Raw genomic sequence first — 21,284 nt, forward strand, 5'->3', positions numbered from 1 at the left:
ATTTAAGATGCATGTGTCCAAAAGATGACGAAGTCGAAGGACATTTTCAACTCTGAAATGTTTATTTAATGCTGTGTTTATGTTAATGCAGACTAAGCAAAGAAAAGAGCCATATCATCACACACACATACACACAAGCACATACATACACATAGAGACAGAGACAGGCAGACACACACACACACATACACACACACAAGACTGTTTTGTGGTATTACTTCAATGCAGTTTTGATACTGTTATTAAGCACCGATGAAGTGGATTCTAGACACAAGAAAGGGCCCAAGTATATGACAATGAGAAAGGCTACAAGAAACAGGATTCATTTCTATCTGTGATTCTCTCCTCACTCAGGCTGGTCTGCACCATCCGTCTTCAGTTTCTATGGTCTTCACTCTAATCGTTTTGTGATTGATGTTTTCCTGCCGTGAGATTCAGTCCTGTCCTCATCTGTGCCACCACTGGTCACAGGCTTCCTTGTCCTTGAGTTGCTTCCTTTTGCAGAATCTTCAAGTGGTTCATTTTGATGGGAAGTAAATCTTCCCGATCCCGTTTCACTTCCAGCCATCCTTATCCTTTGGAATACCAGCCTCCCATTTCCTAGTGTTCCAGGCTCTCACACAGTAGGAGGAGTCCCGGAAAGCCCAAGTTCTGCGGTCCCCAGGTCTGATGGCTCTGAGTCCTGCTTTGGCAAAGCCGTGAAGCCCGCACAGGGCACTTGCAAAGACGCGGGCAGGGCGCACTCAGAGCCCCAGCCAGAGGGCGCCAGCACCCACCCAGCACAGAAGCTCTTCAGCACTCAAGAGTGGCTTCCAGACAGTTCCCCAGTTAGCTAGCCAGAGGTCGACCTGTAAGAAAACAATCTCTCAGTCCTGCCCACCACAGTTTCTTCGCTGCCCGTTTATTTTTGGTGTTCTTGTATGCAGATGCTTAGCTCCAGGGGCGACCCTCCCCCACTTAACCCTCAAAAAAGACTCTCACCCGGGCAGTGACCCGGTAGTCTCTTCTTGGAAAGGCAGTGCCTTTGGGGACAGGCTTCTGTGTCAGATTCTTGCAAAGGGTCGAGCGCGCCCCGCGATCGCAGAGGAGGGGTGTGCAGCTGAGCTCAGAGTGGGAGCCCAGGAGGTGGAGGTGGGTGGGGGACCCAGAAGGGCGCCTGGTCAGGAGGGAGGCGACCAGAGGAGGCCAGGCAGGGGCTTTGGCTTCCCTGGGGTCTGATTGGAGGTTGGCCCGATGAGTCGGAGCTGGGGGCGCGCCCATCTCCACTGGCTAGGGCGAGAGCCGCCGGCTCGGCCCCTCCCCGGAGCCGCTTTGTCCCGGGTGACGGCGGCGGTGGTTGCGGGAGCACCGGCAGGAGGCACAGCTCGGGTGACCCCGCGACCCGGAGAGCGGGAGGCGGCGCGCAGTGCGCACCGCCCCACGCCCAGGTCCGCGGGCACCGCGCTCGCCCCGCCGTCAGGTGAGCAGGCAGAGCCGCGCCCGCAGCCTTCCGCCCCGAGGACCCCCGAGCCGCCGCCACTGTCGCCGCCGCCTCCGCGGCGCATCGAAGACGCCCTGCAGGTCGGTTACGTAACGGCGCAGGCCCTGTCACCCCTGTCCCCTGTCCCACCAGGGCTGAACGGCTGGGTGCCAGGGGACCTGGGCAGTGGGAACCCAGGACCGCGGCATTTAAGGGCAAGGCTGGAGCAGCTGGAGAGATCTAGTGGCCAGTCCCCAAAGCATCCCCGGGGACAGTTCTCCCATGACCCCCTCTAGGAGGCGCTCATCTCCAAGAGCCCCCTCCCCATTCCTACTGGCCAAGGGTCCACCCTCCCAGGTGCAGCAGCAGGTGCATACGGACTTGAGGGTTCCGAATAACTCGGTTGCCCTGGGCGTTGGGCTTAGAGAGGGAGTCGGGGGAGAGGAACAACGCAGAGAGAAAGGGAGAAAACGAGGAGACCCCTGTCTAACCAAGCTTTGCCAAATTTGTTAGGGAGGGGGAAAGGGGCTTTTGGACACAGCGGGCTGAGAATTGTCCTGCCTGGGCTTAGCCGGCTTGGGTCATCTAAAAATAACTTCAAGTTTGAAAAGTGACATGGTCAGGAGCGCGGTGTGCCGGGTTCGTCGTGCCTGTCAGGCTTTTCTCTTCAGAAGTCATCGGAGGGGACAGGGCAGTTCGTCTCAGCCACCTGATCCCTCTCGGCTCCCTCTGGATCTCGTTGGTTTCCAGGGTGCCTCGGTTTGACTTTTGGTTAATGATTTATTCCCCCAAGGCCTTGCTGTCTTTTTTTTCTTATCCGCGATGGATTTGAGCAGATTGCATGCTTCGACACTCTCCTTTTTCTTACGCCAGGGTCGAAGTGGTCAGCGGAGGACTATTACACCCACCGCCAAAGCGATGTTTTAAAAAAATCTTGCTTTAGCAAAAACAACAACAAAAAGTGTTTCTTGTTTCCCTTTAATTATGCAGCCCTAGCATTTTCCAGGGACGGAGACGAAAGGATGTGAAAGCATTCTTTAGCCAGAATTCATGTATAGCAAGACTTTTAGGAAAAATGATGCATTTTTGCTACATAACTTAACTTCCATCCATTGTTCTTAATTACAGTAAGTTCAAAATACATAACAAGGGAGTTGTGGCCATTTGGTCGATCTTGCTGGCCAGGATCTGGGTTCCAGGAGATCATAAAGATAGATATGGACAGTAGGTAGGATGAGTCAAGAAGCAGGCCAGCGTGGGCTGTGGGTTGCAGGACTGAACCCTCGGCAGCTTTTCAGGAGCCACATTGATTTTCCTTCTAGCCTTATGGAGCTATTATACCACCTATGACCGGTCACTGAGCTCAATTAGCCTGAAATGGGAGTTGTGCTTGGCTTTCCAATCCACTGCAAATCAAATCAGTATTTACTGAGCACCTATTACCTGAATCTGGTAAGATGATTTGGGGAGGGAGAAGTGTCCTCAACTAAAGTGACCAGATTGTAAGATCTTAGAAAATGCTGAATGTGTGCAGGTCCTTCACAAGCCATCTAAATCCGGGAGGATGCAGCTTTCCCCAGTGAGGGACATTTAACACAAGTGGGAACTTGAGAGCTTTCTCATTTGCAAGTACTCATCACACTTGCATAACTGCAGATTCTCAGGTGTGTGGCGGGGATGGGCGTTCTTTTTATCGGGTCTGACTTCGATGGGGACCGCGGAGATTGCATTTACCCACTTCTTTAATTCTCTGCGCCGGTTTATTGACCTGCTATTCGGTGAGCACCTACTGTGTCTGTCTGCAGGCTCTGTGCTAGGGGCGAAAAGAGACAAGGCCCTAGACTTCCCAGAAAAGAATCCAGCAGAAAATAAATGATAGTGATTCAGCATAGTGAGCATTTAATGTAGAAAGGAGCGAGGTCAGTGGGAGCCAAGAGATGGGAGAGTGGAAGGAATCTAGAGGAGTCTGCCAGAGAGTACACATTTGGACCGGGTCCCAGTGGGTGGTTGGCATTCGCTGGAGAAGGCACTAGGCATCTTGTGTAGAAAGAAAGGTTAGGTTCAAGAGCACCGTTATGAGGTGACAGGGTATCACGGCTGAGGAGGCTATGGTGAGCTGGGGGTTCTGAACAGATTCTACTGAAGAGGAGGCACCATGCAGCCTCTCATAGGAGAAATGATTTGATCTCGTTTATATTTCGCAAACGTGACTCTGGAGGATGAGGGAAGTAGGGCGACAGAGTGGGAACTCAGGTGTTAGGCGACTGGTATGGTTCAGGCCCCTGCACGTCCTCCCCAGATCATGAGGTGTGTGTGAAGCAGGTGCCAGGAGCAAGAGAAGCAAAATCTACAGGGAACCTTTTCAGGGCAAATCAGTGGCACTTTGTCTCCAGGTGAGGACTGGTGAAGAAGGAGGGGCTTCGGCGTGTGGGGGCGTGGTCAAGCTTTGAGTGAGGTAAGGCGCTCATGAAGATGGGCAGGTTTGAGAGGGACTGTGGGTTTTTCCTTTGAATATCCAAACAAGGCACTTCTGTTTACAAAGGTGGCTTCTTCGTTCTGGAACTGTCTACTACTCTAGCTTTCCTTCCTTCCCGAGGCTATCAAGTGTTGCCTTTGGGGAAGAGGGAGGTGAACTCTCTCCGCAGTAGGATATCGTCTCTGCCTTTAACGCTCCCCGATCCCCAGAAGTGAACATTTTACCTCTGTTGTGTGAATACTGCTAATGGTAATCATTAGAACGTGTGGCATTTATTCCGCGCTGGCCGTCATCACTGGATAACCTGCAGTTAACCTTAGGTGGCACTGCGGTTAGTCTCGAGGAACTGATAAGGAAAGCAAGGCTAAGAAATAATAATAGGTTGTCTAGAGCACACAGTTGGTAAAGGGTGCACCTGGTGTTGGAGCCCAGGTTCTGAGCAGTGTCGCCAATCACCAGTGTGAACTGATAGCATTGAAATAATCCCTTCCCAATGTTTGGATGCCTGTGGCCAATGCTGCAGAAGAGAACGGAGCTGGTCAGGAGTCTCGGCTTCTCCCTGAGCCCTGTGCTTGATCGCATATACAGTGAAACCTTTGCAATCTCACATCTCCTCTCTGGCTTGGGCTATTTTATTTTAAAACTCATTGTTTTTAGTGTGTGTGTGTGTGTGTACATGTCTGGGGGTGGCTGCCGAGGTCAAAAGAGGGGTAGAGATCCATTGGAGCTAGAGTTACAGGCAGTTGTGAGCTGCCTAAGGTGGGTGCTGGGAACTGAACATGGGTCCTCTGGAAGAGCAGCAAGTGCTCTTACCTGCTGAGTTCTCTCTTCAGGCTGCGTTATTTTGATTGTAACGGCAGAAGAAATTGGCTCGGTATTCTGTAAGTAATCTCTGTGTTCTGAAGTCCTGGCATCCTGTTCCGGGTTTGTCTTCTAGCGCTGCAGATCTGTGTTCCATTCATGCCTGCATGGGTACCTTGTTCTTAATGGCTTGACCTGGCATAACTAGAAGTGCAGAGGTAATGGGAGAGTCTAATGTTGAGAGAGCCCAGCTAAAGGGTACCAAGTTAGAAGACTCTCCCATCGGCAGTGATCCCATTCTTTACTTCAGACATGTTACTTAGATTCTGAATGTTTCCTCATCATGAAAACAAAAACAAAAACAAAAACAAAAAACTAGGGAAATTAGTAAGCATCTAGTAAGGTAGCTATGGGAATTGAAACGTAACAGGAACCAGGTGCTGAATTAAAGTTGGCCTCATTGCAGGGCATCGGTGGTCCACACCTTTAATCCCAGTACTTGGGAGGCAGAGCCAGGCAGATCTCTGTGAGTTCGAGGCCAACCTGGTCTACAAAGTGAGATCCAGGACAGGCACCAAAACTACACAGAGAAACCCTGTATCCAAAAAAAAAAAGAGGTTGGTCTCACTGAAAATACTCTAGAAATTGGGCCACACCCTTCATCCCCAGGACAACAGATGCATAAAAAGGAAAAGCAAAGTGTCTCTGAAGATGCTTTACTATCCTGTCATCCTTTGTTTAAAGTTATGTGTATATTTATTTGTGTATGCATGTCCATGTGTGTGCAGAAGCATGTGCTCATGTGTGTATGATGTGGAGGCTGGATGACAACCTCACGTGGAATCCTCAGGAATGCCAACCACCTCCTTTGAGACAAGACAAGGCTTCTCATCAGCCTGGGGCTCACCAGTTAGGCTAGGCTCGTGAGCCAGTGAGTCACAGGGATCCTCCTGTCTCTGCCTCCTACTCCTGGGATCACAAGTGCATGCCGCCACACTGGCATTTACTCACTTTACCAGCTCCCTGACTCTGAAGTTAAGATCTACTCCTGCTTTGGGTAGCATCTACCATAGGGAGATTGCTGAGATGAGGCGCGCGTGCACGCACGCACACACACACACACACACACACACACACACACACACACACACACAAATGCCTTCCAACACATGACTCTGAGAAGATGCAGAGTGACTCCCTTTCCTGTGGACCCTGTACCTGCCTTCCGTTTTCCCTAATTCATCCCGCCTCGCCTTCTAAAGTGCTTCTTGTCCTTGTTTTTCCCCTTGTGCTATGGATTTCCAGGTGTTGTTTTTTTTCACAGGTTAACTTAATTCACCTAGTTTATGAGTCAAAAAGCCTTTTAAACTTAGCCGAAGACATTGTGAAATTGATAAGGAATTCTGGTACTTTCGAGATGTTAAAGAAGTGCTTCCAGAAAGAGCTCGCATTTCCCACAGTCCACAATGTTCATAGAAATGTCTCCTGTCACAGGGAAGGAGAGGACTGTGATTTCACGTCTGAGCTCTCTGTGCGCAACTCACTGTGAAACAATGACTAAAATGTGGAGTTTCTACATTGTAGAGCGCATGCACTAAAAGATATGTGAATGCTCACTGTTGGACTAAAGAATAAAATACATGCACTGTGAATGAGACCCTAGCTTTTTAAAACTATTGCCTGAGTTCTTTGAGGGAATAACTACCTTGTTCTAACAGATTTATTCTGCCATGGGCCACGCCATGATACCTCTCTTACAGCATTGGAAATGGGGTCTAAAAAGGTTGGACTTCAACCCCGCTATACTTGCTCCCAGCTACGTGACCTTGAATTTGCCACTGACCTAGCAGTTGTTGGAAGTGGCATTTGTGTGTTGTTGCTCCAGTTTCAACACTTGGTTCAGCAGGCTGTGTGCATCGTCTTCTCCAGACCTTACAAACTTGGGGAATGGGCACGAGTGTGACTATCTACAGATAAGCACACTCCGGGAGTCCAGGGGGATAAGCTACCCAGTGCCAGGCCTCTGGGCTGCAAATTAGGAAAACAATCTCCCTACCTCACAGAGAGGTGAGGGTGGCTGGGCTCCACCCACTCTGTGCACTGAAGAACAGAATGCTCTGTACAGATGTTAAGGATAACTGTCACAGTAAGAACTCTAGGGTTGGGCGGTGGTGGTGCACGCCTTTAATCCCAGCACTCGGGAGGCAGAGCCAGGTGGATCTCTGTGAGTTCGAGGCCAGCCTGGGCTACCGAGTGAGTTCCAGGAAAGGAGCAAAGCTACACAGAGAAACCCTGTCTCGAAAAACAAAAACAAACAAAAAAAACCCCAAAACTCTAAGAGTGGGGTCTGGTAGAGGACTATGTCTGTGAGGAGAGAGAGGTACTCTGTGTCTTAAAAACATGTATGTCCAGACTGGAGAGATGGCTCAGTAGTTAAGAACATTGACTGCTCTTTCAGAGGACAATGGACCTGGTTCAATTCCCAGGACCAACATGGCAGCGCAAGCCATCTGTAACTCCAGTTCCAAGGGATCCAACACCCTCTTCTGGTCTCCACAGTCACTGCATGCTTACAGTACACAGGTATACATGCAAGCAAAACACCCATACTTATATATAAAATAGAATTTAAAAAATTAAAAATAACCCAATTATGTCATGCATTAAGGAAACTGGATCTACTTGCTCTGTTCCTTGGTACAAAAAAAAAAAAACTTGTTTCCTTCAAGATTAACTAATGTGTTGTTAATAACACAAGCTAGCCAACCAAGGTCAAGGCTGGTCAATCATGGAATCAGGTCTGGCTGGTGGAGGGGAAGGAGAATGTGGTATGTAAGGAAGAGGTGACTGGCAAAGGGTGTTTCACTATAAACAGATGCTGGAAGTCAAAGTCAAGGTCGAGGATGGGATAGGCACAGAGCAAGAAGAGAAAGTCATCACCAGGGTTCACATCAGGTTTGAGTGACAGGCAGGAGGCTGGAAATATCTCCAGTTGTCTGCTGAGATCTGTCTACTCAGCAGGAAAGACATCCTACCCAGGGATTTTTTCTTATGTATTTGTTTTTCTTTGACATATATGCATCCTATAATTTTTTAGAAAATATGAGAAAATTATAGAAAAATTAAAATTGCACATTACTATGAGCATTTTTGATTTTTTCCATCCAGTCTTTTCTGTTTGTGTATATACACATATATATATAAACTAGGGTCATAATGTGCAGAGAACTTTGCCTCCTGTGTATTTCACCAAACGTTTTAGACAAGTTACAAGTTACCAGGGCAGGTCAGTGACCTTTGTGAACACTCATGGGTGTGTGTGCACATTTGCAGGTGTGAGAGTGTGGATGCATAAACCCATGCATACACTGTAGAAGTCAAAAGTCAATCAATGTTGAGCATCTTCTTTAATTGCTCTTGAGCTTACTTTCTTATTCTCCCACTAAAACCAAGAGTTTACCATTTCAACTAGACTATCCTGCGGGTCCTTCTATCTCTACCCATTTCCCCAAGACCTGAAGTGACAGACATGCACTGTCTTGTCTGGATTTCAATTGGGAGCTGGAGATCCAAACTCAGCTCCTCATGGCTGTGTTTACACATTAGGCCATACAGTCACCTCCCTAGCCTGCCCCCCAGCACTAGGTTTGGTAGGTGCGTAATCTTTTCAAGAATAAGTTTACTGTAATGCATTTACTCTTCTGCCTTTGAGTGGACGTTCAATGTATTTCTAAATATCCAAAAAGTCATAAACTAGACTGAGATAAAATTATTTTTAATATTGTGTAAGTATGTGTCTATGTCCATGAGTGCAGGTGCCTGTGAAGGCCAGAAGAGGGCATCAGATGCCTGGGAGCTGGTGTTACAGGCTACTGTAAGCAAGCCAAGGTGGATGCTGGTTGTCTTGTACATAACCAAACTCCAGTCCTCTGCAAGAGCAGCAAACATTCTTAACCAGGGAGCCATCATCTCTCTAGCCTCTCTTGTGAACAACTTTTTGAGCACATTTGTGTGTGTGTGTGTGTGTGTGTGTGTGTGTGTGTGTGTATGTGTACAAACTTTGGATTATTTTTCTAGGCCCAATTACTAAGGTTCTCCCTAAATAATTGATACTACTTTCATTTTATTTTTTTTGTGTGTAGATGTGTGCACATGTCTGATAACGTGCATATGCATGTGCAGGTACAGACACATACTTGGGTGCATGTCTACATAGAAGCCAGTATCAAATGCCTCCATCTGTTTCTATACACCTTAATTTTTGAGATAGGGCCTCTCAATGAACCTGGAGCTCACCAAGTTTACTAGAGTGGCCAGGCAGCAAGCTCCAGGGCTCTGCTTGTGTCCTTCTGCCCAGCACCATTGAGATGACCTATGCAAGCCGCCATGCTTTGTGAGTGCTAGAGATTCAAACTCAAGGCCTTACGTTTGCGTGGCAGACACCTGCTGCTTTTCTAGGAGCGTGAAGTAGCAAACAACTTGGCAAAGTAGTGCAAGGGAATGTGGCTCACACCTCTGCCCAGTGTGTAGGCTCTCTTCATGTGAAGGTAAGAGTTGGCACCAATGCTTTGCAGAGTCAGCCCCACTCTGGGAATATTTGAGCTTGACAGTTAGCACTGGAAAGTTAGATTTTCTCTGGGGTACATCAGGATGTCGGACAAGGGCCTGATAGTCCACATGCTTGAGTGCTTATAATTAAGTCCAGTGGAGTGAACAGCGTCTCTTCTGGCACCGGTTACTAACAGCTTTTCATATGGATGCCTTGACACATGTGATGCTGACCTGAGTGGCTGCTGATGGGGCCTGTTGGGCTTCCAAAGCACCTAGAACCGAGCAGAAGACAATGCCTTTGCTTCACCGAGGACTGCCTCACTGGGTCCTCTGTTCAGCAAAACCAGTGTTTGGATCCTGCAGCATGAACAATGATGAGGTTCATTTACCATAGTTCTGCCGTGTCCTTGGGTTTGGACCAGCTCCTTTCCTTCTTTGTAGGCAAGCTTCAGAAACACATCATTGTTCACCCTCTACTGAACAACACAATGTATTAGTATACCAAGCTAAAACACAGTTGATTGTACTTACCTATTTATTTTGAACATTGGGGCAGGCATGTGTGCCACAGAACACAAGAGGATGTCGGAGGACAGCATGGGGTGGTGGGATTTTCCTCCTCCCATGTGTGTTTGGAGGACTGAATGCAGGTCATCAGGCTTATGGTAAGCGTTTTTACCCAAGGAATCATCTTACTAGCCTGCATAGTACACAATTTTGAATAAAGACATAGGATAAGAAGGTAGGCTCTTTTAAAACAATACTCAAATGTTCACTATTGAAAAATTTTAATTTGATAGCTAATCAGGTTAGTGTTTCCAAAGAGAGAGCCTCTGAAAACACCCAGTTGCCATCTTAACTATTCTATTTAATCAGGCAATTACCAAGGTAAACAGTCACTTTGAATTATTTTCTCCCACAAACTTATCTGAAAGACACACTTAATTAATATAATTTTTTTATCTGACCTATGAAAGTACTAAAGCTAAAAGCCCAGTAAATGTATCTTGCCAGGAAAAAAAATCAGTGTCTAATTTCAACTTTTTAAAAATTAATTTCTTTTAGGTAAGCCTACAAATAATTGGCATGCTCACACATATGTGTCATAATATGTTGTTCTCAACTGTTTCCCTCCCTTGCCCATCCTCAATAAGTACTTGTCTTTGGAGTATTTCTCAAGAATGAAATTACTTATTTGATCCCAGGTATCATTAAGTGAATTTCAAGATGGAGCGTGATAAATTCAGATCAACTACTGGGTAGCTGAAACCAAGGCTTATTTGCCCCAGAGCAAAATCTCTTAGACCTGAGCAGTGAGACCAAAGCAATAATGTGTCAATATGCTAAGCTGTTCCTCCTGTGGACATCGGTGATGCTCAGGTCATCTTGTATGACGTACGAACAACGTCTGTAAAAACACAGGGTCCAGCTGTGGTCAGGGAAGCTGCAGGTGTGTTTATGAGGCCCTTTCTTTACTGTTTTATTTATGTCTTGGTGATTTCTGCTCTACACAGCTGTTGTTTCACAGTAAACTTCAACATTTGCCAAGGTGACATTCAGGGGGAGCATTGAGTGAAATGCTCACTTGGTCAGAGATCTCCAACAAGACTTTCCCCCTGAGCTCTCAGGGCCCCAGCACAGCAAGAGGCCGTGGGAATTCTTAGCTGGCACTTGGACGTTGGTTTCCTTGTAGCATTGTGAGATTGTCATGGGTGAGGTCGGGCAATTTCCTTCTCATTTCTGTTTCCATCAACCCTGGGAGACCCAATGACATTGTTCTGGAAGGTTAACAAGGTGTTCCTGGAGCCCCTGTGCACACAGACAGGCTTGGGAAGATCAGCTGCAGGAGGAAGTGAGATGGACTGGTAACCTGATCAGCAATCACGGTTCTGTTAGGTCCATATGACCTTGACTCGAGGCGGTACCCAAGTATCTGTTTTGTAAAAAACTGCTTGGATGATTGACATGCAAATTTGTGACATTAAATTTAGGATGGCTTTGGATAAGGCTCCATCGTGTACTAGTGAATTAATAACTTGCATGGGACATGGGTCAGTCTACAGTGGTTCTGGAGGAAGCCCAGGCATGTGCTTTTGCCTGTGAGTTTCTCTTCCTTCCTGCTTCTGTTTATTAACATAGCCAGCCCTAAGGAAACTCAATGGTAAGAGAAGGATGAATGTGTATGACTGACGGAACGACCATCAGGAGCTTTGGACTTGGAACTTTCCCAGTGAGTTGGCTCCTCATGGCACCCCTGGTTTTATTCTTTAAAACATAGTTTCAAATCTCACACTCATAAGTATGACTTTATTTATTCCAAAGATTTGGGGTAATATGACCTTAAGTGATAAAGAGCAAACTCACCCCATGCTTACCAAATTCTCACTACCCTTCACAGAGCCCCTTATTTTAGCTCGACCATTTCAATGTTTCAACAGCCACCCTTGGCCTTGTCTTACAGCTCAAGATAAAGTATGAGGCTATGAGGTTATGCTAGATAAACAAAATTAGAGATAATTAATATGTTTTCATGAAAAAACAGTGGGTGCTTTTTAATGACAGTATAATTTTCAAGGGTATATCTTAGAAGAAAGAAAATCTAAAGAATAAGTACAGTTTAGAGACCTTTACTTAATAGAAACTCCACATATCTGGAGGCCTACGATGCGTTTCTGAGCTGATCACATGGGCACCTGTTCGCTCACTCCATCATCCCCCACTGACTGTGAGCTCCTTTTGGATTATTCCACATCTGAAGCCGAGGTTCACCATCCTGGCCAAGTCCTCATTCTGTCTTTGTTTAATGACTTTACTCCTTCCTTTTTCTTCTCTTATATTCTCCAGGAACCGTAATGTTTGAAAGCTAAAAGAATATTTCTTTCCCTTTCCCCAAATGAAAAGGGAGCTTAGCAGTTATTTGGGGCCTGTTGAGTCTGAGTTCATTATCTATTTGATAAGAGGTCATTTTTGAGGTGTTAAGTTTTTTAACCATATATATGTATTTTTTAATTTTAGTGTTCCTTTTTAAAAAAAATCAGGTCAGTCCCTTTAGAATTTCCCAGAGTACCTATACAATTACATTGTGTGTGTGTGTGTGTGTGTGTGTGTGTGTGTGTGTGTGTGCGCGCGCGCGCGCGTGCGCGCGCGTGCATGCACGGGTGCATACAGTGTGTATGTAAGATAAAGGTTATTTTGGGGAACACAACCCGTAAGGTGAGTTGCTCTCCATCTTGTTTTTTGAGACACTCTCTCACTGAACCAGACCTCAGCAACTCTGCTAGACTGGCCAGCCAGCAAGCTTAGGGACCTCCTCTTTCCACTTCGCAGCTAAGGTGCCAAGACTCCCCATCCTGCCTGCCTTTCATGTGGATGCTGAGGCTTTCTGAATGCAAGCAGGTCCTCGAGCTTGCCTGGTGAGCACTTTCCCAACTGAGCTGTCTCCAACTTGCTTTCCTATTTGTGTGCAGCTTTGATCAGTGCTGGGGTGGAACCCAGGGTCTTGCACAATCCAGGCAGCCACTTATTTTTTTCCTCCTCATGCCCACACTGGTAATATTTTTAAGCACAATATGCAAATACTGTCATGAAGTTATTCTTCCTGCATCATAAGGTTCCTGTCAGTCATGCCTTTTGTCAATCACAGCAATGTAAATGCTGCCAAATATGTACATTCCTTCCCCTAATTGCAAATTGACTTTTATGGCTACTTATTAGAGAGCCCCAGGAGGCCAATAGAAATCATAGAGACACAGCTGCGAGAGACCAGATATTATATCTTCAACTTCCTATTGTAACAAATAACAAACCACCACACTGCTTATAAGTAAATCAAAAGTCCTCGTAATAAATAACAAACTAAGAAGCGACTGCATGTGTCAGTGTGTCAATACGGGATGTTATGGAAGTGCTAGACTTAATGATGGTCAGAATAGGATCATTTTACTAATGAGAACCATCCTGAGCACATTGTGACTGTGGAAGATGTCTACTGGACAGTCTCCCATCCCTATTCCTGAGAATTGTATTCTTCCATCAATTACATCTCTTCTAGATTTCCTCAAACCTTGAATCCTCAGAGGATCCATCACTCTCCACTGAAGCTGTACTTGTGGTGGAAGCATGCTCTAATACATGTATACCTGATCTATTCACATGTATATTAATTTGTTTATTCCTACTGGGTGCCGAGTATTGTGTTAGTGACTGAGACATGAAAACCAGTAAATAGGACTGAATCACTGTCTACAGTGAAATTAGAGTTCAGGAGATTCCCCCGCTGCCCCCCCCCCCAGCTTCTTGTGCATTTGCCTGTACTGACCTCCAGACATTAAGTCCCTAAAGCTGAAGAAAGTACCTGCTCATTCATCCTTGTGACGGCCGCAGCACCTGTCAGGAGAGCCTGCTTCTGCAGGGTTCTCCTGGGTTAATGAGAAAATGAACTGACTATCCATTATATCCATTTTAAATAATTCAGAAGCCTAGTGCTGGGGCTGTCAACACCTTCAGCTGTCTTTAAAGCCTTTGTTCCCTGCACATAATTGTTAAGTATAAAAATAAGTTGAGGCCTAGGAGATGGAGTGGCAGTTAAGATCATTCACTGTTCTAGCAGAGTTTGGTTCCCAGAACCCACATAGGGTGGCTCATAACTGCCTGTGACTGGCTCCAGTGTATTCTGAGGGCACCAGAACACACACACACACAAACACACACACACACACACACAATTTAAAAACAACACAGGGTTGTCTATTTTTGCTATGTTTGTGTCAATAAGCTGGTTCTTTCTAGAACGTACCCTGTACCTCACTGATGGGCAAAACCAAACTCCAAGTGTGACTGATAGCAGTGTCGGAATTTCAAGGCAGATGGACCAAGGCCTCCTCGTGTCTCAAATTCAAATGGTTTGAAAGGCTCCTGTTCTAGCAGGCCTGGTGAAACCTGCTCTGTGTGCTGGCATTTGGACAAAAAGCAATTGAGCAGGAAAAATTGCCTGTGTATTTGTGTGTGTTATGGGCACTGAGCGCCAGGCCCTGGGCTCAGTCTTCCCACGTGTCTTGCACACAGGACTGCAGGACATACCTTCTGCTTCTGGTCTGAGATCGTTCAGATGAGGACACTGAACTTCAGGGAGACTGAACAACTTGGTTTGGTTTTTCAGGAGGAGAATCCAGACCTCACCAGTGGCGTCTTTGTCTCACAGTCCACTGGGCTCTGCAGTTAGTTATTCATGGAGGAGTCGGGTGAGACTTCCCTGCCGTCACTCTCAATGCTCTGGCGCGTTATTTTAGGATAGTGTGAAGCAGGACCAGCATGCTTTGGGTCATCTAAATATCCCCCTACAGGAAATAATACAGTCACGTGGTTCGGATGTTTGATCCTTAAAAGTAATTATATCGATGCCATTGCTCTGTTCGCAGTTGTGGACTGGCAGGAATAAACACTAGTCTTACTAATTAAAAGGCCATGTGAGTGCATGGTACACCGTTAGAGGTGAGGTGAGTTTGTAGGGAGAGACACTTGCGGGGAGAGGAGCAGCCCCAAGTCCTGGACCCCCTTCCCCCCATGTTGTGCTTTCCTGTATCCAAGGCAGGGTGAGGATGGAAGGTGGCTGTGAGGTCATCAACCATCTGAGGATCAAGTCCGTGTCGGGGATTTGAACGGAATTGTTTTCATGATACCACCTGCATTGGGTTAAAGCATTTAGTAGGAGTTGGTGACTTTAAGAAATGATAGGACTTTGGTTTTACGTCTGCACATATTTAAATATTACTATAATTAAAAAAAAACTTGAGTAAAATTGGAAGTAGAAGCAGCACCTACTTTTCCTAAAAAATAATATGTTAAATTTTCAAATTCTAGCACCATAACTTGCTCCACATGTACTACCTACTGCAATCCACTCAGAGGAAACAAAATGCTCCCCACCCACCAGGGTCTGGCCCACCCACTTCAAGCCTTTCTCGAAGGATAAGGCATTGATGTCTCCTTTCCAGCTATAAATATTCCGAGGGAAGCTTAAAGTCTAACCTCATGTAGGACCCTCATTTCGACGGTTCTCTAATGCACCTCTCACTGGCTCAGAACATCAGGGCCTTTAGACCAGTGGCTCTCAACATTCCTAGTGCTACGACCCTTTAATACAGCTCCTCATGTTGTGGTGACCCCCAACATAAACATTATTTCTATTGCTACTTCATACCTGTAATTTTGTTCCTCTTATGAATCGTAATGTAAATATCTGACATGCAGGATGTCTGATATGTAACCCCTGTAAAAGGGTTATTGGAGTCCCACAGGTGTGTTATGACCCATAGGTTGAGATCTTTGCTCCCTCATTATTGTGGTCTGATAACTCACATACACACGTGTGCCACCCATGACATAAATGGTTTTCTCACTAGTGCTGTAACAACCTGTGAGTGTGGGCTAGGAAGTGGTGCGCCCCGTCCTAAGCAGGGAATAGAATGACTGTGTTGGAATTTAAAAGACTTCTGGTTGTGAAGGTCTCTGAGCCGGGCCGATGACATCATTACTGACTCTTCTGAGCAAGGGAAGGCAGGCTAGCTGCTCTTTCGTGGAGAGAACAGGAAGGAGGTGATGCCTTGCAGTCTCTTTTCTGCTCTCTGGTGTCACGTAGGTCTTAGTCCTCGTAACTCTGAGCAGAAGACAGTGAGTGAGTGAAGGAGATGAGAAGCTAATTTTAAAGTACTTGGGCATGGCACAGGAGTCATGTGCAAGAGCTGTGGAGAGTTGGCAAACAGAAAGGGGGTTCCCAGCCATGCCGAGGGAACTGGAGAATGCCTCCAGGACTAAAAGCTCTTGCTGTCCAAGCATGAGGGCCTGAGTGTAGATCCTGGCACTTGGGTATAAAGCGGGCATGGCTATGTATGCATGAGTAATCTCAGTGTTGTGGGGGGTAATACAGTGTTGTCGGGGTACACTCAGAAGTGTGTAACCATGGGGGCAGGTTACCAAGTCCTGCTATCCTTTCTGCACTTGGCCTGGTGACCACCTGACTAAAAGAAGGACCCATCCATCTTGCCATCCTGAGAAAGAGAAGTACCCTTGAAGAGGGTCATACATAAAATAGCCTTAGAGACAAAAGTGATCAGATCCCACTGTGAAAAGGCTAACATGAGCATATGAGAACGTCTGATAAGCTTGTGCGTCAGGCTTTCTCAGGGTGTGCTGTGGAGCTGCTGAATACCTCTATCATTAAAGAGGACAAAAGTAAGCATTCCCATAGCTCTTGCCAAAGCTAGCTCTAGATTTAAAAATGAACAAGAAAGGGGCTGGAGAGATGGCTCAGCATCTAAGAGCACATGGTGCTCTTACAGAGAACCCAAGTCCAGCACCCAGTATCCACACCACAGGGCTCACAATTGCCTGTAACTCCAGCTCCAGGGGATCCAACGCCCTCTTCTGACCTCCAAAGGCACTGCACCCACATGGTACACACACACACACACACACACTCACACACACACACACACACACACACACACACACACACACACACACACAATTAAAATCAATAATCCAAGCAGTCAGGAGACAGAGGCAGGTGGATCTCTGTGAGTTCAAGGGCAGCCTTGTCTACAGAGCAAGTTCCAGGACAGTTAGAACTACAGAAAAAAACCCTATCTCCAAAAAAACCAAACCCCCGGCCCCCCCCAAAAAATCCTACTCCATAGGTTTTATTAAAATAAGGAAACTTCATTGAAATATAAATAAAAAGAGAATAGTGAGGCATATGCAGAAAAATCTTTTTGTGTGTATGTTTATGTGGGTGTGTATGTATGTATGTGTGTGTGCCTGTATGTAGGTGTGGTGTGTGAGCACATGTGTGTGGCTATGCAAACCTTTGCACACTTGTGGAGGCCAAAGGAGGACATTAACTGCCCCATTCTAGCACTTTCTACCCTATTTCCTCGAGATGTAGTCTTTCACTGACGCAGAAGCTAGGCTGGCGGCCAACAAGCCCCAGTCACATGCCCTTTAATTACTGATATGAACAGCGTATCTGTTCAGCAGGCATCATCTGTGTTAATAATAATATGTATCTGGCTCAGACGTGTGTAAGGTGTGATTCATTCCCTCTTCCAATCCCTTGACACTTGATACTCCATACCCAACATCGCATCTCCTCCATATCTGACAGATGGGGAAACTGAGGCACAACTAAGGCCCCCAGGCCCTTCAACAAATAGATAAGCAGTACAGCTGGAATCTGTGACTTTTAACATCATCTGATGCTGTTTTTAAATAACGTTGCACAAAAATGTTACAGGTGGGAATTTATAAATTGTAAATTAAGCCTTAAAGAAGTCAAGAATGTTCTGCAAAGGGGGCCAACTCATACTTTGGGTCCTGGTTTTCTGATTTTTACTTTTCGTTGTTAGTAGTACCCAACAGAGCCCGTGTACCCTTAAGGACCCGAGCTAGAGAAGAAAAGGAGGAATCCAGAGGTATTTCAGAGCACACTGATGTAGCCAAGGTCTGTGTGATGACGTCCCGCCTCCAGTAACACATAGGTCTGTAAAGACCCTTAGTCAGCAAGAAGTACCAAGCACACTGGGCGGCGGGGGAGGGGGGGGGGAGGCGTGCTCTACCACACTCAACACAGTACAGGACACTTGATCAACAGATGTGTGAGTTTTGTTTTGTACACCCACCAACTCAACACCAGCCATGTGTTTTACAATCTGACACAGTGCCGTCCCTGTCGACATGGCATTAACACGAGGTTCCACGAGTCTCAGCCTCCAAAGACTGCCTCTCCCTTGACAGGGACGTAAGACAAGCTGTCAAATGGGGCCTCCCATGGTCCCTTCCTTGGGTTTGATGATTTGTTAGTGGAGTTCATAGAACACAGGGAAGTAGTTGGCCTAATATTACCATTTAATTCCAAAGGAAGGACACAGCAGCAGAGCCAGGGGAAGAGCTACACAGAGTGACTCTGAGTGGGAGTTTCTGTCCTCGTAGATATGGGGTATGACTCCTTTTGGCTCATGGATGTGTTCAGCAACATGGTGGGACTCCAAATCCTCCTCCTCCCCTCCCCTCTGTCTCTCTGAGAATTTATCATTCATGTGTAAGTGACAATGTCATCAGCCATTGAGGATCAGCCGGACCCCCAGCCTCTTTCTTTCTCTTCCCTGGAGTTTAAGGACTGGGGCTGAAGATCCATGTCCCCTCCCCCATCACAGGCTGGTTCCCCTGGTAACCAGCTCTCATTCCATGATTATTGGGAGCTTTCTAACAATATTACTACCAAAAACCTGGGAGGGGCTTGTGAATATTGGAAGACCCTTCACCCCCTGGCCAGCCCAGGCTGGTTTAAGAACCCAGGATGGAAGATCAAGTCTTTAAGCAAACGCACTCCAATTCTTCTGTTGTTCAAATTGAAAAAAAAAAAATTCCCAAGAGTTTTAGGCCCTGAGAGCCAAAGATGTCGAGCGAGACTGAAGTATATGTTTCTTATTGTACCATGACACTCAGACGCCCCACCTGTAGGCTTTAGCCATGAGAGCTGGCACCATGCTTGTGGTTCACTACCATCTTCCATGACTGAGCCTCTTGTGGGTAAACAAACATTCATTCATGAACTGGTGTGTGGCTTTCTTTCTTCCTTTTTTGACATTTCAATTTTTTTTTTTTAAATTTTTACAAATTTATTCTTCTCTCATACAATACATCCTGACCACTCCCCCTAGCTCCCTACATCCAGCTCCCCTCTCCCCCAGATCCACTGCTCCTCTGTTTCCCTTCAGAAAAAAGCAGGCTTTCCATTGATATCAATCAAACGCAGCATAACCAGATGAAATAAGACTAGGCACAAACCCTCATATCAAGACTGAATAAGGCAACTCAGTAGAAGGGAAAAGATCCCAAGATGAGGCAGAAGAGTCAGAGACAACCCTCTCCCACTGTTAGGGGTCCCACAAACACTCCAAACTAAACAACAACAGCATATAGGTAGAAGGTTCTAGTACAGGCCCATACATGCTTTGTAACTGCTGCTTTGGTTTCCCTATAAGCCCTGCTCAGTTGATTCTGTTGGCCATGTTCTCCTGGTGTCCTCAACCCCTCTGGATCCTACAGTCCTTCCTCTCACTCTCCCACAGTGCTCCCCAAGCTCGGCCTCATGTTTGGCTGTGGGTCTCCACATCTGCTCCCATCAGCTGCTGGAGGAAGCCTCTCTGATGATGATTGGGCTGGGCACCAATCTCTGAGTATAGCAGAATATTGTTAGGAATCATTTCACTGCCTTTTTTTTGGTCAGTTATGTTTGGCATGTGGTTTTCTAGATAGAGTCAATGGGTAGCATTGCCTATATTTTTTACTCATCTTTATTAGGTTATTTTCTATAACTTTGTTAATTATTTGTTTCACCTCATAGATAGCAATGTCCCCAAAAGAGCCATTGATATTTTTCTCATTGTTTTGAATTGGTTTGATGGAAAAACTAAAAATGCCAGCACCTTCATTCTAGCCTTGATGCTGCTGCTCTGTCTCTGAGACCTTGACCAGCTGAGCCCATTTTTATGAATTGTAATAATGGCACTGTGTGCACATAAGGATGGGAGGAGAGCCAGATGGCCACAATAGCTTTAGTGACAGTACACAAAAGACACTCTTATTTTCACCACCACCCACCAGTGTGATGGGTTCCTTCAGCGCAGCTCCATCCTAAGTCAAAGAGGAGTATGGTTTGCTCAGTGTCAGCTCTGGTTAAATAGAGGGTGCTCAACTGCTTACCTGGGTCATGAAGAAGCATTTGCAAGGCTTCTAGAAAGCTATTAGTAGGTAAGCAAGAAACACACTTTAAGGACCAGAGAGATGGCACAGTGGTTAAGAAACTGGCTGCTCTTTCAGAGGATTGGCTCCAATTCCCAGCACCTACAAGGCGGTGCATGTGTAACTCCAGCTCCAGAGGATCTACCGCCCTCTGCTGGCCTGTGTGGCCACTGCATGTACATGATGAACAGCCATACATGCAGACCAATTGCCCACACACAAAACAATTAAAGAAAAAATAGTATAAAAAGAGACACATTTCAATGTATATTTGTAAGAACTGAACCATTTTTTTCCAAATGGCTCAACAAATCCTCAAAAACGTCCAACAATTTCTGAAAGAGTTTTCTGATTTATGAGGGGGAAAAAGTGAGAATTGAAATAAGGCAGATAATATTTGCTTAGTGAAAAATACCCTTGGTTTCTCCCTCTAAGAATGCAGTTGGGCATTCCATTTGTCTTGCCGGTACTGCTGGATCAGAAGCTTTGCAGGGTGCCAGCCACCACAGGAAGAAAGAAGAATGTTCAACATATGGGATAAGATGCAAAAATGTCAACAAAAGGGTTCCCCTTGCCAATAGCTGTAAATAACAACACATGTGCAGGCAGGGATGCAGAAGGGAGGAGCCAGATAGCCATTCCAGGAGCTGTTTCGCCAGTTGGTGGTACCCGTGGTGGGCAAGGTGCCCTGGAGCTGCTGATGAAGCCTTGCCTGTACTTTTCTCTATGAGAAAAACTGGTTCTTCGAGGTAATGGAGTGGTAAATGGAGCAGGGAACCTGTTAGAAAGGCAATCGCCTCAGGGCACAGTCTGGTTTAAGATGGGCAGACAGAATATCGACTTTAAGACCTGGGTCTTAATCTTGAACAGTTACTGGAGAACAGAGAAGTAGTTGAAGATATAGGCAGCTATTGAATAAACACCCAGCAGCAAGTGGTCATGATTGCATCTTAAATGCCTCCCAGGGGTGATATGTGGGCAGCTTGGTCACTAGCCTGTGGTGTTGTTGGGAGGTGAAGGAACCCTTAGGAGGTGAAGCCTGCTAGATGTCCCTGGGGTTTGCCTTCCACTCTGCGGTCTGGGTGCCATGAGATAGGCAGCTTTGTTTGATGATATTCGACCTCCCTCCAGGCCCAAAGGGATGCGCTGTGTGAGGGCTGGAACTCTGATCAATGATGAACCTTCCTTCGCTTTCAG

The 21,284-nt window shown here is 46.3% G+C and overlaps 2 protein-coding genes across 2 annotated transcripts in view; one reads left to right on the top strand and one right to left on the bottom strand.

The window, feature by feature from the left end:
• Positions 1–41: 41 nt before the first annotated feature.
• LOC114707835 (insulinoma-associated protein 1-like) overlaps positions 42–21,284 on the bottom strand; it is a 205,422-nt gene continuing 184,179 nt past the window's right edge. Inside the window, exon 3 of the mRNA XM_037200251.1 lies at positions 42–1,561. Within this exon, the coding sequence (XP_037056146.1) occupies positions 1,161–1,544 (384 nt within the window). The 5' untranslated portion in view covers positions 1,545–1,561 and the 3' untranslated portion in view covers positions 42–1,160. The remainder of the gene's footprint in view (positions 1,562–21,284) is intronic.
• The window catches only part of Rcan2 (regulator of calcineurin 2), a 227,807-nt gene continuing 207,848 nt past the window's right edge, over positions 1,326–21,284 (top strand). The window contains exon 1 of the mRNA XM_028890686.1: positions 1,326–1,560. The gene's annotated coding sequence lies outside the window, so the exon portion shown is untranslated. The remainder of the gene's footprint in view (positions 1,561–21,284) is intronic.

This window comes from Peromyscus leucopus, chromosome 16_21, assembly GCF_004664715.2.
Source record: "Peromyscus leucopus breed LL Stock chromosome 16_21, UCI_PerLeu_2.1, whole genome shotgun sequence".
Classification (NCBI taxonomy): Eukaryota; Metazoa; Chordata; class Mammalia; order Rodentia; family Cricetidae; genus Peromyscus; species Peromyscus leucopus.